This window comes from Oncorhynchus gorbuscha, unplaced genomic scaffold, assembly GCF_021184085.1.
Source record: "Oncorhynchus gorbuscha isolate QuinsamMale2020 ecotype Even-year unplaced genomic scaffold, OgorEven_v1.0 Un_scaffold_2024, whole genome shotgun sequence".
Lineage (NCBI taxonomy): Eukaryota > Metazoa > Chordata > Actinopteri > Salmoniformes > Salmonidae > Oncorhynchus > Oncorhynchus gorbuscha.
In genome coordinates this window covers 1,802-17,811 of record NW_025746638.1, presented here as the reverse complement: position 1 = coordinate 17,811, position 16,010 = coordinate 1,802, and the positions used below count along the sequence as shown (strand labels likewise).

General features: G+C 48.1%; 1 protein-coding gene across 1 annotated transcript; it reads left to right on the top strand.

Moving 5' to 3' along the window:
- Positions 1–6,245: 6,245 nt before the first annotated feature.
- LOC124024836 (chondroitin sulfate synthase 1-like) lies at positions 6,246–14,056 on the top strand. The gene is made up of 3 exons (XM_046338599.1): positions 6,246–6,260; positions 6,419–7,017; positions 10,640–14,056. Exons 1-3 carry the CDS (start codon positions 6,246–6,248, stop codon positions 12,261–12,263), a joined length of 2,238 nt encoding a protein of 745 aa, XP_046194555.1. The 3' UTR covers positions 12,264–14,056.
- Positions 14,057–16,010: the final 1,954 nt, after the last annotated feature.

Sequence of the window (16,010 nt, the reverse complement as noted above, 5' to 3'; positions counted from 1 at the left end):
ACACACACACAACAGACACACACACACACACAACAGACACACACACATGCACACACAACAGACACACACACAACAGACACACACACACGCACACACAACAGACACACACACACGCACACACAACAGACACACACACATGCACACACAACATACACACACAAATCATAGAACCATAAAAGTCATCAATAAAACAACAGTACATAAAGCCTTTTTATTGTACTTTTTAAAGATCAGCAGGTCCGGTGCTGCTTTATCAGGGCCAGAGATTTGTGGCTCGTCCCAGACTGTACCAAACCTGTCACACTGGTGGCAGCAATAGACTAGGTTACGGCCCTGTGGGATTCAACTGGTGGCAGCAATAGACTAGGTTACGGCCCTGTGGGATTCAACTGGTGGCAGCAATAGACTAGGTTACGGCCCTGTGGGATTCAACTGGTGGCAGCAATAGACTAGGTTACGGCCCTGTGGGATTCAACTGGTGGCAGCAATAGACTAGGTTACGGCCCTGTGGGATTCAACTGGTGGCAGCAATAGACTAGGTTACGGCCCTGTGGGATTCAACTGGTGGCAGCAATAGACTAGGTTACGGCCCTGTGGGATTCAACTGGTGGCAGCAATAGACTAGGTTACGGCCCTGTGGGATTCAACTGGTGGCAGCAATAGACTAGGTTACTGGTGGCCCTGTGGGATTCAACTGGTGGCAGCAATAGACTAGGTTACGGCCCTGTGGGATTCAACTGGTGGCAGCAATAGACTAGGTTACGGCCCTGTGGGATTCAACTGGTGGCAGCAATAGACTAGGTTACGGCCCTGTGGGATTCAACTGGTGGCAGCAATAGACTAGGTTACGGCCCTGTGGGATTCAACTGGTGGCAGCAATAGACTAGGTTACGGCCCTGTGGGATTCAACTGGTGGCAGCAATAGACTGGGTTACGGCCCTGTGGGATTCAACTGGTGGCAGCAATAGACTGGGTTACGGCCCTGTGGGATTCAACTGGTGGCAGCAATAGACTGGGTTACGGCCCTGTGGGATTCAACTGGTGGCAGCAATAGACTGGGTTACGGCCCTGTGGGATTCAACTGGTGGCAGCAATAGACTGGGTTACGGCCCTGTGGGATTCAACTGGTGGCAGCAATAGACTGGGTTACGGCCCTGTGGGATTCAACTGGTGGCAGCAATAGACTGGGTTACGGCCCTGTGGGATTCAACTGGTGGCAGCAATAGACTGGGTTACGGCCCTGTGGGATTCAACTGGTGGCAGCAATAGACTGGGTTACGGCCCTGTGGGATTCAACTGGTGGCAGCAATAGACTGGGTTACGGCCCTGTGGGATTCAACTGGTGGCAGCAGATAGACGGCCCTGTGGGATTCAACTGGTTAGACGGCCCTGTGGGATTCAACTGGTGGCAGCAATAGACTGGGTTACGGCCCTGTGGGATTCAACTGGTGGCAGCAATAGACTGGGTTACGGCCCTGTGGGATTCAACTGGTGGCAGCAATAGACTGGGTTACGGCCCTGTGGGATTCAACTGGTGGCAGCAATAGACTGGGTTACGGCCCTGTGGGATTCAACTGGTGGCAGCAATAGACTGGGTTACGGCCCTGTGGGATTCAACTGGTGGCAGCAATAGACTGGGTTACGGCCCTGTGGGATTCAACTGGTGGCAGCAATAGACTGGGTTACGGCCCTGTGGGATTCAACTGGTGGCAGCAATAGACTGGGTTACGGCCCTGTGGGATTCAACTGGTGGCAGCAATAGACTGGGTTACGGCCCTGTGGGATTCAACTGGTGGCAGCAATAGACTGGGTTACGGCCCTGTGGGATTCAACTGGTGGCAGCAATAGACTAGGTTACGGCCCTGTGGGATTCAACTGGTGGCAGCAATAGACTAGGTTACGGCCCTGTGGGATTCAACTGGTGGCAGCAATAGACTAGGTTACGGCCCTGTGGGATTCAACTGGTGGCAGCAATAGACTAGGTTACGGCCCTGTGGGATTCAACTGGTGGCAGCAATAGACTAGGTTACGGCCCTGTGGGATTCAACTGGTGGCAGCAATAGACTAGGTTACGGCCCTGTGGGATTCAACTGGTGGCAGCAATAGACTAGGTTACGGCCCTGTGGGATTCAACTGGTGGCAGCAATAGACTAGGTTACGGCCCTGTGGGATTCAACTGGTGGCAGCAATAGACTAGGTTACGGCCCTGTGGGATTCAACTGGTGGCAGCAATAGACTAGGTTACGGCCCTGTGGGATTCAACTGGTGGCAGCAATAGACTAGGTTACGGCCCTGTGGGATTCAACTGGTGGCAATAGACTGGGTTACGGCCCTGTGGGATTCAACTGGTGGCAGCAATAGACTGGGTTACGGCCCTGTGGGATTCAACTGGTGGCAGCAATAGACTGGGTTACGGCCCTGTGGGATTCAACTGGTGGCAGCAATAGACTGGGTTACGGCCCTGTGGGATTCAACTGGTGGCAGCAATAGACTGGGTTACGGCCCTGTGGGATTCAACTGGTGGCAGCAATAGACTGGGTTACGGCCCTGTGGGATTCAACTGGTGGCAGCAATAGACTGGGTTACGGCCCTGTGGGATTCAACTGGTGGCAGCAATAGACTGGGTTACGGCCCTGTGGGATTCAACTGGTGGCAGCAATAGACTGGGTTACGGCCCTGTGGGATTCAACTGGTGGCAGCAATAGACTGGGTTACGGCCCTGTGGGATTCAACTGGTGGCAGCAATAGACTGGGTTACGGCCCTGTGGGATTCAACTGGTGGCAGCAATAGACTGGGTTACGGCCCTGTGGGATTCAACTGGTGGCAGCAATAGACTGGGTTACGGCCCTGTGGGATTCAACTGGTGGCAGCAATAGACTGGGTTACGGCCCTGTGGGATTCAACTGGTGGCAGCAATAGACTGGGTTACGGCCCTGTGGGATTCAACTGGTGGCAGCAATAGACTGGGTTACGGCCCTGTGGGATTCAACTGGTGGCAGCAATAGACTGGGTTACGGCCCTGTGGGATTCAACTGGTGGCAGCAATAGACTGGGTTACGGCCCTGTGAGATTCAACTGGTGGCAGCAATAGACTGGGTTACGGCCCTGTGGGATTCAACTGGTGGCAGCAATAGACTAGGTTACGGCCCTGTGGGATTCAACTGGTGGCAGCAATAGACTAGGTTACGGCCCTGTGGGATTCTCTGACTGCTTCTGTAATGGCACCCTATTCCCTACATTCCCTGTCCCCCCAACTAATGCTAATGACCTAATAATACCAGCATGTTGCCTTGGGCCTGAGTTTTTCCAGTCACATTCCTGCCCCTGATGGTTGCTGATCAGAGGAGCATATATTTCCCTCTGAGTTGCATTCCAACAGCCTTTCACATTCCAACACCTGAGAAGTTTTCTGTGCGCCAACCTGGCTCTATTCTCACCCTTTAATGGTGATTTCAGACAACTTGTCCCTTGTAATATTGGTTATGAATAGATGGTGTCTGCCGTTGGTGTTTCCCTTGGCTGTATGTTCATCACAGATTGACTGGCGTTCAGTTTACGCACGACTCCAGAGGAAGCCTACGCTAGCCAGCGCTAGCCCCGACATGAGCCAGACTGGAACCGTCACTTACCCAGCCAGTGTCCCAAATGGCACACTATTCCCTATGCAGCTCACTACTTTTGACCGGGGTCCCATGTGGTTCTGGTCAAAAGTAATGCACTACATGGGGATAGGGTGCCATTTTGGACACCGCCACAGAGTGCATATCTACTCACATTACTTTGCCGGGTTCTGCCGTCCAGACGTAATGTGTTGATTTAGGCCCAAGTAGCGCGGTCAAAGGAAGACAATTGTATCACCTGTCTCCGAATGCAATCGCTCCACAATGACTACTTGTTTGTTCAGGGGGATATTTAGTCCTGCTGTGATAGTGTTGTCCTCTTGTAATGGACTTGACAACACTGTTTGTTCAGGGGGATATTTAGTCCTGCTGTGATAGTGTTGTCCTCTTGTAATGGACTTGACAACACTGTTTGTTCAGGGGGATATTTAGTCCTGCTGTGATAGTGTTGTCCTCTTGTAATGGACTTGACAGCACTGTTTGTTTTCCCTCTGCTTTGTTTGGAGTGGCGTCCATCTTGACTTTATGGAGGCTAGGAGATAAAGAGTTAGCAGGGAGGGAAGATGAGACGGTGGCATGACTCATTCTACATTTACAACACTGAGCTGTCATCTTAATGTGTCCAGATATGATACAACACTGAGTCATCTGTCACTGAGCTGTCATCTTAATGTGTCCAGATATGATACATCACTGAGCTGTCATCTTAATGTGTCCAGATATGATACATCACTGAGCTGTCATCTTAATGTGTCCAGATATGATACATCACTGAGCTGTCATCTTAATGTGTCCAGATATGATACAACACTGAGCTGATAACACTGATGTGCAGATATGTCACTGAGCTGTCATCTTAATGTGTCCAGATATGATACAACACTGAGCTGTCATCTTAATGTGTCAGATATTAACATGAGCTGTGTCCAGATATGATACAACACTGAGCTGTCATCTTAATGTGTCCAGATATGATACATCACTGAGCTGTCATCTTAATGTGTCCAGATATGATACATCACTGAGCTGTCATCTTAATGTGTCCAGATATGATACATCACTGAGCTGTCATCTTAATGTGTCCAGATATGATACAACACTGAGCTGTCATCTTAATGTGTCCAGATATGATACATCACTGACTGTCATCTTAATGTGTCCAGATATGATCAGCTGTCATCTTAATGTGTCCAGATATGATACATCACTGAGCTGTCATCTTAATGTGTCCAGATATGATACAACACTGAGCTGTCATCTTAATGTGTCCAGATATGATACATCACTGAGCTGTCATCTTAATGTGTCCAGATATGATACATCACTGAGCTGTCATACATCACTGAGCTGTACAACATGAGCTGTTAATGTGTCCATGATATGAGCTGTCATCTTAACATCACTGAGCTGTCATCTTAATGTGTCCAGATATGATACAACACTGAGCTGTCATCTTAATGTGTCCAGATATGATACAACACTGAGCTGTCATCTTAATGTGTCCAGATATGATACAACACTGAGCTGTCATCTTAACTGATACAACACTGAGCTGTCATCTTAATGTGTCCAGATATGATACAACACTGAGCTGTCATCTTAATGTGTCCAGATATGATACATCACTGAGCTGTCATCTTAATCCAGTGTCCAGATCTTAATGATACATCACTGAGCTGTCATCTTAATGTGTCCAGATATGATACAACACTGAGCTGTCATCTTAATGTGTCCAGATATGATACAACACTGAGCTGTCATCTTAATGTGTCCAGATATGATACAACACTGAGCTGTCATCTTAATGTGTCCTGTCAGCTGTCATCTTAATGTGTCCTTAATGTGTCCAGATATGATACAACACTGAGCTGTCATCTTAATGTGTCCAGATATGATACAACACTGAGCTGAGCTGTCATCTTAATGTGTCCAGATATGATACATCACTGAGCTGTCATCTTAATGTGTCCAGATATGATCTCCTCCTGATTAAGTGCCTGAAGAGACGGGTGTATATTGGGGAACCTTTTGTCTTCTGTTCCCGAGCCGTCTATTCCGATGCCTCTGCTCTTCCACCAGTTGTTGTGATTACAACAGAGTACTACAATCAGACCTGGGTTCAACTAGTATGTTATATATTTCAAATGCTTTTAGTGTTTGATCTAGCTTGCCTGGGGTGCCAGATGGGCTGGGTTTGCACCATTACATTGGTTACATGTGAACTCAATCAAGCACAGATTTTTGAAGCGTTTGAACACAGAAGGTCTGAAGACAATAGGTTGTTAAAATCTGGCATAAAACACATGGTATGCTTTTCAGTGCTTAGTTTCTGTCCATCACTGAGCTTGGGGTTCTCCACCTTCTTCACAAAAGCTCTGCTTGATGTGGTTGTGTGTGACACAAGACTTCAAACTCACAGCGATAATTTACCATTGATATTTTTCTTCCTTTTATTTCTTAATGAGCCATTCAGGGTGATTAGATGAAAGTGTGCTGATGTGAGGATTGTGAGCGGTGTGGTATGGAGGCTTAATGAATGTGAAAAATCATTCTGAGTCTTAACTGCTGAAGGAGACATGGAAGACAAAAGTCAGGTCGTTAGAGGTGGTAATAATGGGGAAGCCATGGGAGAGAGGGAGGTCAACATCCTGACTGGCTGACTGGCTGCAGTGCTGATGTCTACTGCCTCACAGCTGGGCACTCAGAACAATCTGACTTGGCCTACCTGCTGGGGTACGTCTCAGTACTCTGAAGTGGCTCCTTCTAATCTTCCTCCTTTCATTTGGCCACCTCTCAGAGCAAAGGAGAGCAGATCTTCGTTTGGCCACCTCTCAGAGCAAAGGAGAGGGGATCTTCATTTGGCCACCTCTCAGAGCAGAGGAGATCTTCATTTGGCCACCTCTCAGAGCAGAGAAGATCTTCATTTGGCCACCTCTCAGAGCAGAGGAGATCTTCATTTGGCCACCTCTCAGAGCAAAGGAGAGCAGATCTTTGTTTGGCCACCTCTCAGAGCAGAGGAGATCTTCATTTGGCCACCTCTCAGAGCAAAGGAGAGGGGATCTTCGTTTGGCCACCTCTCAGAGCAGAGGAGATCTTCATTTGGTCACCTCTCAGAGCAGAGGAGATCTTTATTTGGCCACCTCTCAGAGCAAAGGAGATCTTCATTTGGCCACCTCTCAGAACAAAGGAGAGCAGATCTTCATTTGGCCACCTCTCAGAGCAAAGAAGAGCATATCTTCATTTGGCCACCTCTCAGAGCAAAGGAGAGCAGATCTTCGTTTGGCCACCTCTCAGAGCAAAGGAGAGCAGATCTTTGTTTGGCCACCTCTCAGAGCAAAGGAGAGCAGATCTTCATTTGGTCACCTCTCAGAACAAAGGAGAGCAGATCTTCATTTGGTCACGTCTCAGAGCAAAAGAGAGGAGATCTTCATTTGGCCACCTCTCAGAACAAAGGAGAGGAGATCTTCATTTGGCCACCTCTCAGAACAAAGGAGAGGAGATCTTCATTTGGTCACGTCTCAGAGCAAAAGAGAGGAGATCTTCATTTGGCCACCTCTCAGAACAAAGGAATGGAGATCTTCATTTGGCCACCTCTCAGAACAAAGGAGAGGAGATCTTCATTTGGCCACCTCTCAGAACAAAGGAGAAGAGCTCTTCATTTGGCCACCTCTCAGAGCAAAGGAGAGGAGATCTTCATTTGGCCACCTCTCAGAGCAAAGGAGAGCAGATCTTCATTTGGCCACCTCTCAGAGCAAAGGAGAGGAGATCTTCATTTGGTCATCTCTCAGAACAAAGGAGAGGAGATCTTCATTTGGCCACCTCTCAGAACAAAGGAGAGCAGATCTTCATTTGGCCACCTCTCAGAACAAAGGAGAGGGGCTCTTCATTTGGCCACCTCTCAGAACAAAGGAGAAGAGCTCTTCATTTGGCCACCTCTCAGAGCAAAGGAGAGGAGATTTTCATTTGGCCACCTCTCAGAGCAAAGGAGAGGATCTTCATTTGGCCACCTCTCAGAGCAAAGGAGAGGAGATCTTCATTTGGCCACCTCTCAGAACAAAGGAGAGGAGATCTTCATTTGGCCACCTCTCAGAACAAAGGAGAGGAGATCTTCATTTGGCCACCTCTCAGAACAAAGGAGAGGAGATCTTCATTTGGCCACCTCTCAGAACAAAGGAGAGGAGATCTTCATTTGGCCACCTCTCAGAACAAAGGAGAGGAGATCTTCATTTGGTCACCTCCCAGAACAAAGGAGAGGAGATCTTCATTTGGTCACCTCTCAGAACAAAGGAGAGGGGCTCTTCATTTGGTCACCTCTCAGAACAAAGGAGAGGGGCTCTTCATTTGGTCACCTCTCAGAACAAAGGAGAAGAGATCCTCTCCATGTCACTGACTTCTCCAATGTATGGAAGGAGATGATGGGAAGGAGAGATGGAGAGGAAGCCACTTTATAATATAAAGATGCACCCACTGGTTTGGTGTCCAAAGAGAGCTATTTGCAAGTCACTTCTCAGAACCAGTGAAACATGGACACGTGTAGGGGTTGACTACTGCAACAATCTTTTTCTTAGATCTTATTTTATATGCTCGTTAAATAAATGTGTGTAAGGCTGCCATGCGATAGCCCCCTTGGTTCTGATGTAATAGCCTACCTGACCCCTCACACTCTAAAGCTTGGGGTTTGCTCAAGATTTCTATTGATCAGACTGCTTGATTTTATGGTTGGCCACGTTCCAACTCCTCCTACGTGCACGAAGGCAGGGGCAGAGCCCATGGAAAAGCAAAGAGGCTTATTCAGTGAGTTCTTGTGACCAGCCGTACTTACACTAGTTAGGTATCGCTTTTATAAAACGATCAGGCCTGGCCTCTATACCGATCCTGTCCGATTCTGTGTATTGCCTTTCCCCAAGGGGACTGGGTTTGTGGCTGCATTCCAGAGCCGTCCTTCTCAAAATTGGAGGCCTTTTTCTGAGCGGTGTCTGTCTTTCGCAAATAGACCTCTGAGGACTCCCTTCATTGGATTGGTCAACAACACAGACCCTTCCTTCTTGGCCACGCTTGAGTCGCTGCCAATAGGGGCCTCAGCAGCTGTCCCACAGTTTACTCACAGGGCCCCCTGTGATTGGGGGAACATTAGGTTTGTAAAGCCTCAACAGGTTTGCAGTCAACACTCATGGATCCGTCGAGGCTTACCCGCTCCCTGGTCAATATTTGAGGGCTCTGTAAGCACGGAGCTCACCTCCAGAAGGCATTACCCGCTCCCTGGTCAATATTTGAGGGCTCTGTAAGCACGGAGCTCACCTCCAGAAGGCATTACCCGCTCCCTGGTCAATATTTGAGGGCTCTGTAAGCACGGAGCTCACCTCCAGAAGGCATTACCCGCTCCCTGGTCAATATTTGAGGGCTCTGTAAGCACGGAGCTCACCTCCAGAAGGCATTACCCGCTCCCTGGTCAATATTTGAGGGCTCTGTAAGCACGGAGCTCACCTCCAGAAGGCATTACCCGCTCCCTGGTCAATATTTGAGGGCTCTGTAAGCACGGAGCTCACCTCCAGAAGGCATTACCCGCTCCCTGGTCAATATTTGAGGGCTCTGTAAGCACGGAGCTCACCTCCAGAAGGCATTACCCGCTCCCTGGTCAATATTTGAGGGCTCTGTAAGCACGGAGCTCACCTCCAGAAGGCATTACCCGCTCCCTGGTCAATATTTGAGGGCTCTGTAAGCACGGAGCTCACCTCCAGAAGGCATTACCCGCTCCCTGGTCAATATTTGAGGGCTCTGTAAGCACGGAGCTCACCTCCAGAAGGCATTACCCGCTCCCTGGTCAATATTTGAGGGCTCTGTAAGCACGGAGCTCACCTCCAGAAGGCATTACCCGCTCCCTGGTCAATATTTGAGGGCTCTGTAAGCACGGAGCTCACCTCCAGAAGGCATTACCCGCTCCCTGGTCAATATTTGAGGGCTCTGTAAGCACGGAGCTCACCTCCAGAAGGCATTACCCGCTCCCTGGTCAATATTTGAGGGCTCTGTAAGCACGGAGCTCACCTCCAGAAGGCATTACCCGCTCCCTGGTCAATATTTGAGGGCTCTGTAAGCACGGAGCTCACCTCCAGAAGGCATTACCCGCTCCCTGGTCAATATTTGAGGGCTCTGTAAGCACAGAGCTCACCTCCAGAAGGCATTACCCGCTCCCTGGTCAATATTTGAGGGCTCTGTAAGCTCGGAGCTCACCTCCAGAAGGCATTACCCGCTCCCTGGTCAATATTTGAGGGCTCTGTAAGCACGGAGCTCACCTCCAGAAGGCATTACCCGCTCCCTGGTCAATATTTGAGGGCTCTGTAAGCTCGGAGCTCACCTCCAGAAGGCATTACCCGCTCCCTGGTCAATATTTGAGGGCTCTGTAAGCACAGAGCTCACCTCCAGAAGGCATTACCCGCTCCCTGGTCAATATTTGAGGGCTCTGTAAGCACGGAGCTCACCTCCAGAAGGCATTACCCGCTCCCTGGTCAATATTTGAGGGCTCTGTAAGCTCGGAGCTCACCTCCAGAAGGCATTACCCGCTCCCTGGTCAATATTTGAGGGCTCTGTAAGCACGGAGCTCACCTCCAGAAGGCATTACCCGCTCCCTGGTCAATATTTGAGGGCTCTGTAAGCTCGGAGCTCACCTCCAGAAGGCATTCCTTGAGCCTGTTCTAATTTGCACTTTGCATTAGCAGCAGGACGTCTGATAAAAATAACATCTCTGTTGGGCTGCAGGAGTTTACATTCATATAGACATCCACCTTAATAAATCCTCAGTGGAGCAGTATACAAGTACAGGCAGCGGAGAGGGGTCAACTGGGATCAAGCTGTGTTGTGCATCTTTGTTTTTGCTATTTTCACATTTTAGAGGGCAGAATGTTTTCTGTCCTAGAGCGCGCTCTGTATGCGTTGTGCTTTTGTACACTCCCACACAGGGCCTAGTCTATATAATGCATGAGTGTTCTATTGTGCCATATTGTGTTTATTGATGTAATCTCAGCCGTTGTCTCTCTCTCTTCTCTCCCCAGATGCAGCAGCTGTTCTACGAGAACTACGAGCCCAACAAGAAGGGATACATCCGCGACCTCCACAATAGCAAGATCCACCGGGCCATCACCCTGCACCCCAACAAGAACCCGCCCTACCAGTACCGCCTGCACAGCTACATGCTCAGCCGCAAGATCGCCCAGCTCCGCCACCGCACCGTCCAGCTCCACCGTGAGATCGTCCAGATGTGCCGCTACGGGGCGGCCGAGCCCAGCCGAGAGGACCTGCAGCTGGGCATGCCTCCATCCTTCATGAGGTTCCACCCTCGGCTCCGCGAGGAGGTCCTGGAGTGGGAGTTCCTGACGGGCAAGTACCTGTTCTCCTCGTCTGACGGCCAACCCCCCCGCCGGGGAATGGACTCCTCCCAGCATCTGGCCCTGGATGACATCATCATGCAGGTGATGGAGATGATTAACGCCAACGCCAAGACGCGGGGACGAGTGATCGACTTCAAGGAGATCCAGTACGGCTACCGGCGGGTCAACCCCATGTACGGGGCGGAGTACGTGCTGGACCTGTTGCTCCTCTACAAGAAGCATAAAGGGAAGACCATGACGGTGCCGGTGAGGAGACATGCCTACCTCCAGCAGACCTTCAGCCAGATCCAGTTCAGAGAGGAAGAGGAGATGGACGACAAGGCTCTCGCCAGCAGCATCAACCAGGACTCTGACTCCCTGTCCTTCCTCTCCAACTCCCTCAAGATGTTCGTGCCCTTCAAGCTGTCCAGCTCTAGCCAGGACCAGAAGGAGCCGAAAGAGCCTAAGGTCAACATACTGGTGCCGCTATCCGGACGCTACGACATCTTTGTCCGCTTCATGACCAATTTAGAACGGGTGTGCCTGATCCCCAACCAGAACGTCAAGCTGCTCATCCTCCTCTTCAGCACTGACAACAACACAGAGCGGGTCAAGCAGGTGGAGCTGATGAGGGAGTACCACATCAAGTACCCCCGTGCCGAGATGGAGATCCAGCCCGTGTCGGGCTCCTTCTCCCGGGCCTTGGCTCTGGAGGTGGGCTCGGCCCACTTCTCCAACGACTCGCTGCTCTTCTACTGCGACGTGGACCTGCTCTTCACAACAGACTTCCTCAAGAGGTGCCGGAGTAACACGGTCCTGGGGGAGCAGACCTACTTCCCCATCATCTTCAGTCAGTACGACCCCAAGGTGGTTTACGCCGGTAAGGTGCCCAGTGAGAACCACTATGTGTTCACCGCCAAGACGGGTCTGTGGCGTCACTACGGCTTCGGCATCGTCTGTGTTTACAAGGGCGACCTGGTCGGGGCCGGGGGCTTCGACACCTCCATCCAAGGGTGGGGTTTGGAGGACGTGGACCTCTTTAACAAGTTTGTCCAATCAGGGATCCGGTTGTTCCGGAGCACGGACCCGGGGATCATACACGTTCACCATCCAGTAGTGTGCGACCCCAACCTGGAGCCCAACCAGTACAAGATGTGCCTGGGCTCCAAAGCCTCGTCGCACGGCTCGACACAGCAGCTGGCTGAACTGTGGCTCGAGAAGAACGACCACGGCTTCCGGAAGGTCGGTAGCTCAAATAACGAATCCCTCAGGACAGCGTGAGAAAGCACTCCGGCCAGGACTGACAAAAGCAGTATGTGGAGTACCCCAGGCCTGGGTGTCTTTCCCTCTTCCCATTTGTCTTAGCAGCATTTTTAACTACCTAATTTATTTTTTACAGAAACAAAAAAGACTTGGATATATTTTGGAAATCTGCTTTTTTTAAAGAAAACACTTGAACGTTGAACTGACTGAGACAAACGTGACTGTAGAAGATGTTTTCATTAATGCTGAAAAATAAAGCATCTCGATGAGGAATATTCCTTTGGATGAGCCGACCATAACCCTGGACGCAAGAACAATGTTCTCTGATGTCTTATTCTACCAGTCTAGTAATAAAGACCATTCTGTGTTATTTGTACAGTAACCTTGTCTCAAGGTTGTTGCACATATAAGCCTGGGATTTCAACAATTCAAAGTTTGCCTTAGTGGGAGTGACCATAGAATTATATGGCAGTGACCTACTGAGTCAAGTACCTGTCATCATTTAATTTGAGCAAATCACACGACTGTGAGGCGTGTTATGGGAGATGATTGGTTGGTAGATTAAGCCAATGCGCCAGGAGTTTCTCACAGTCATTCTGTATTGACTAACGAAGGCCAAGTTTGATGCGTTGGTCCACCAGACTCTTCCCATTTGGGCGAAAGTGTCTGGGAACTACATGATCTATAAAGAGAGTATGGGGGGGATGTGGTGATATTTGGGGTTATATTATGTGTACCTCAGTGATGTGCATGTACAAGCTCTTTAAAAGGTGTAGCGTTTGTCTTGTGCGTGGAGAAGATGGGTGTTGTCATCTTCACAGACCAGCAGTGCTCTAAATGGAACTGTACTCTTGATTGTGAATGTTTACAGGAGGTTGATATGAACAAACATTTCATCATTGAAGAAGGTTGACTTAGATGAAAAGCATTTGAATTAAGACTAAAGGACCATTTTGATTCCTTTTGATTTGTTTATAATACAGAATAACACTGTTGTTTTTTTTCAATTGATTTTTAGATTTTCTTTTAATTTACTTCTGTGAACACAACTGCTGGATTTAATATCTGCAATTCATCCTCCGCTGTCTAATTTATTGAATTTGCAGTCTCCATTCTGTGTTACCTGACTGTTGGAATATGTATATTAGAAACATTGTATACCTGTTGTTGGATTGTTGTTTTTCCATGTTCTTTTTGTTTCTCTCTCAAACTCATCTGATTACCAAAGAGGTTTTGCACAGTGTGTTTTAGGTGTTGTGTGTCATGTTGTTTTCTAGGAGCTGCAGGCACAGACATGACATGTCCCGTAGATGAAGAGGTCTAGTGAGTGAGGAAGCACCATCCTGTCTCCAGCTCTTTGATCTCATGAGGAATCTAAGGCCTCTATCAAACTAGTCATCCAGATTTAGGAACAAAGGAAGGGGAACGTCAGGGAATGCTGTGCTCCTTCATAGAACTGGAAGGAATTCTAAATCATTTTAGAACCCTTGGAGTGAATTCCAGAACCTTCTCAGCACCCACTGGTACAATGAATTAGAATAGAACTCTTAGAATGAAATCTGATTTTATACTGAACAAAAATATAAATGCAACAATTTCAAAGATTTTACTGAGTTACAATTCATATGAAGAAATCAGTCAATTTAAATTAATGAATGAATCTACGGATTTCACATGACTGGGAATATAGATCTGTTGGTCAAAGACACCTTAAAAGAAATGGGCCTCACAATGGTCCTCAGGATCTCGCCACGGTATTTCTGTGCATTCAAATTGCCATCAATAAAATGCAATTGTGCTTGTTGTCCGTAGCTTGTGCCTGTCCATACCATAATCCCATCGCCACCATGGGGCACTCTGTTCATAATGTTGACATCAACAAACCGCTCACACACATGATGCCATACAAGTGGTCTGCGGTTGTGAGGCCGGTTTGACGTGCTGCCAAATTCTCTAAAACGATGTTGGAGTCGGCTTATGGCAACAGTCAGCATGCCAACTGCATGTTCCCCAAAACTTGGGATATCTGTGGCATTGTGTTGTGTGACAAACTGCACATTTTAGAGTGGCCTTTTATTGTCCCCAGCACAAGGTACACGTGTAATGATCCTGCTGTTTAATCAGCTTCTTGACATGCCACACCTGTCAGGTGGATGGATTATCTGGAAAAGGAGAAATGCTCACTAACAGGGAAGTAACCTTTTTGTGAGTATGGAACATTTCTGGGATATTTTATTTCAGTTCATGAAACATGGAACCAACACTTTACATGTTGCGTTTCTATTTCTGTTCAGTGTAGAACTCTGAGAATGAATTATAATTCTATGAATTATCTGGTCCCTGTCCATATAGCTGTCTATTTAGGAGAATGTCTTCTGTGCAGCAGCACTCCCCTGGTTTAAAGGTCTCCTCTACTCCACACAGTCTTTAAGCCCAAGAGAAGACGGGGTCAGCTACACTTGGAGCAGGAGGGACAACTGTGCTCTATCATAATGGTCTTGGTTTTCTGGGGATTTTTAATATTTCTGTTGTTCATTCAGCCCTGTCCAACTGGGAAAGGTTTTATATTTAAGAAATAAAATGAAAAATGTTTATCAAAAATGCTTTTGTTGTGGTGGTGTACTTGTTTTACATTTACATTACATTTAAGTCATTTAGCAGACGCTCTTATCCAGAGCGACTTACAAATTGTTTTAGATAGGCATTCATTGACCATGTGGCCATTTGAAATGATGACCGTTGCATTTTACAGGCAAGACATGTCAAGACATAACAATAGTAGTACTAACTTTGGTGATGACTGTCAAAGCTTGAATTTGACAAATTACAGTAGGATCCATAAATGTACCCTGGTCCCCAGATCTGTATATTCTATCATGTCAACTCCTTGACAATGAGTTGGCATGATGGCCTAAACTGATCTGGGACCAGGCTACCATAAATGGGCCTGGACAAGAGATTTGCTCAGCATACGTGTTTGCTTAACATATGAATACTCATGATAACCCTGGTGTATTAAATTCCCAGCCTGGCTTCATAACATCATGGCCACCTAATCATCTCTTGCCTCCTCATAACCCTCCTCTTCATTATGAAAGCTGATGACTGGCATGCTTTCTGGGGCCACATGGCTCCCGTGCATCGCCCAGGTGGGGGCAGCACGTTAATAGTGGATGGGGAGACTTTTGCTCCTGCTTTGAGCACATCTAGAAAAGCAACATAATCAAATCTATTATTTTTGTATTATTATTTAGGAGTAAATGTATTATCAAAGTGTACTGTATGTTCTCATGGACAGAAGTGCCCTGGAGTGAGGCTGCCTGGAGGAGACTAGAGTTTGTTTTCTGAATCTCCTCCGAGAGACAACTGAAACCAGGACATTATTAAGCCTATGTTCCAAATGGCACTCTATTCCCTACATAGTGCACTACTTTTGACAAGAGCTCTATGTACCATGGTCAGAAGTAGTGCACTACATATGAAATAGGGCACCATTGGGATGCAGGACAACTGATGAATCATGGCTGTAGCTGATCTCCTAGGCCTCGCTCCATGAAGCATGTGGTGAGCTTTAATAGAACGCAGCCATATGGCATCCTGTGTCTTCTAGAAGTCCGAGAGGAGAGACCCAGTCTCAGGCTGTTCAGATACACGCTGTGCTCTGCCCTCTTCACAAATCACCCTCTCAGAAATATAGCTTTTCTAAGGTGGCAAGTGATGTTTTTTACTCTTTCCAGATGTTTGCTAGACCAGTAACTATATGGT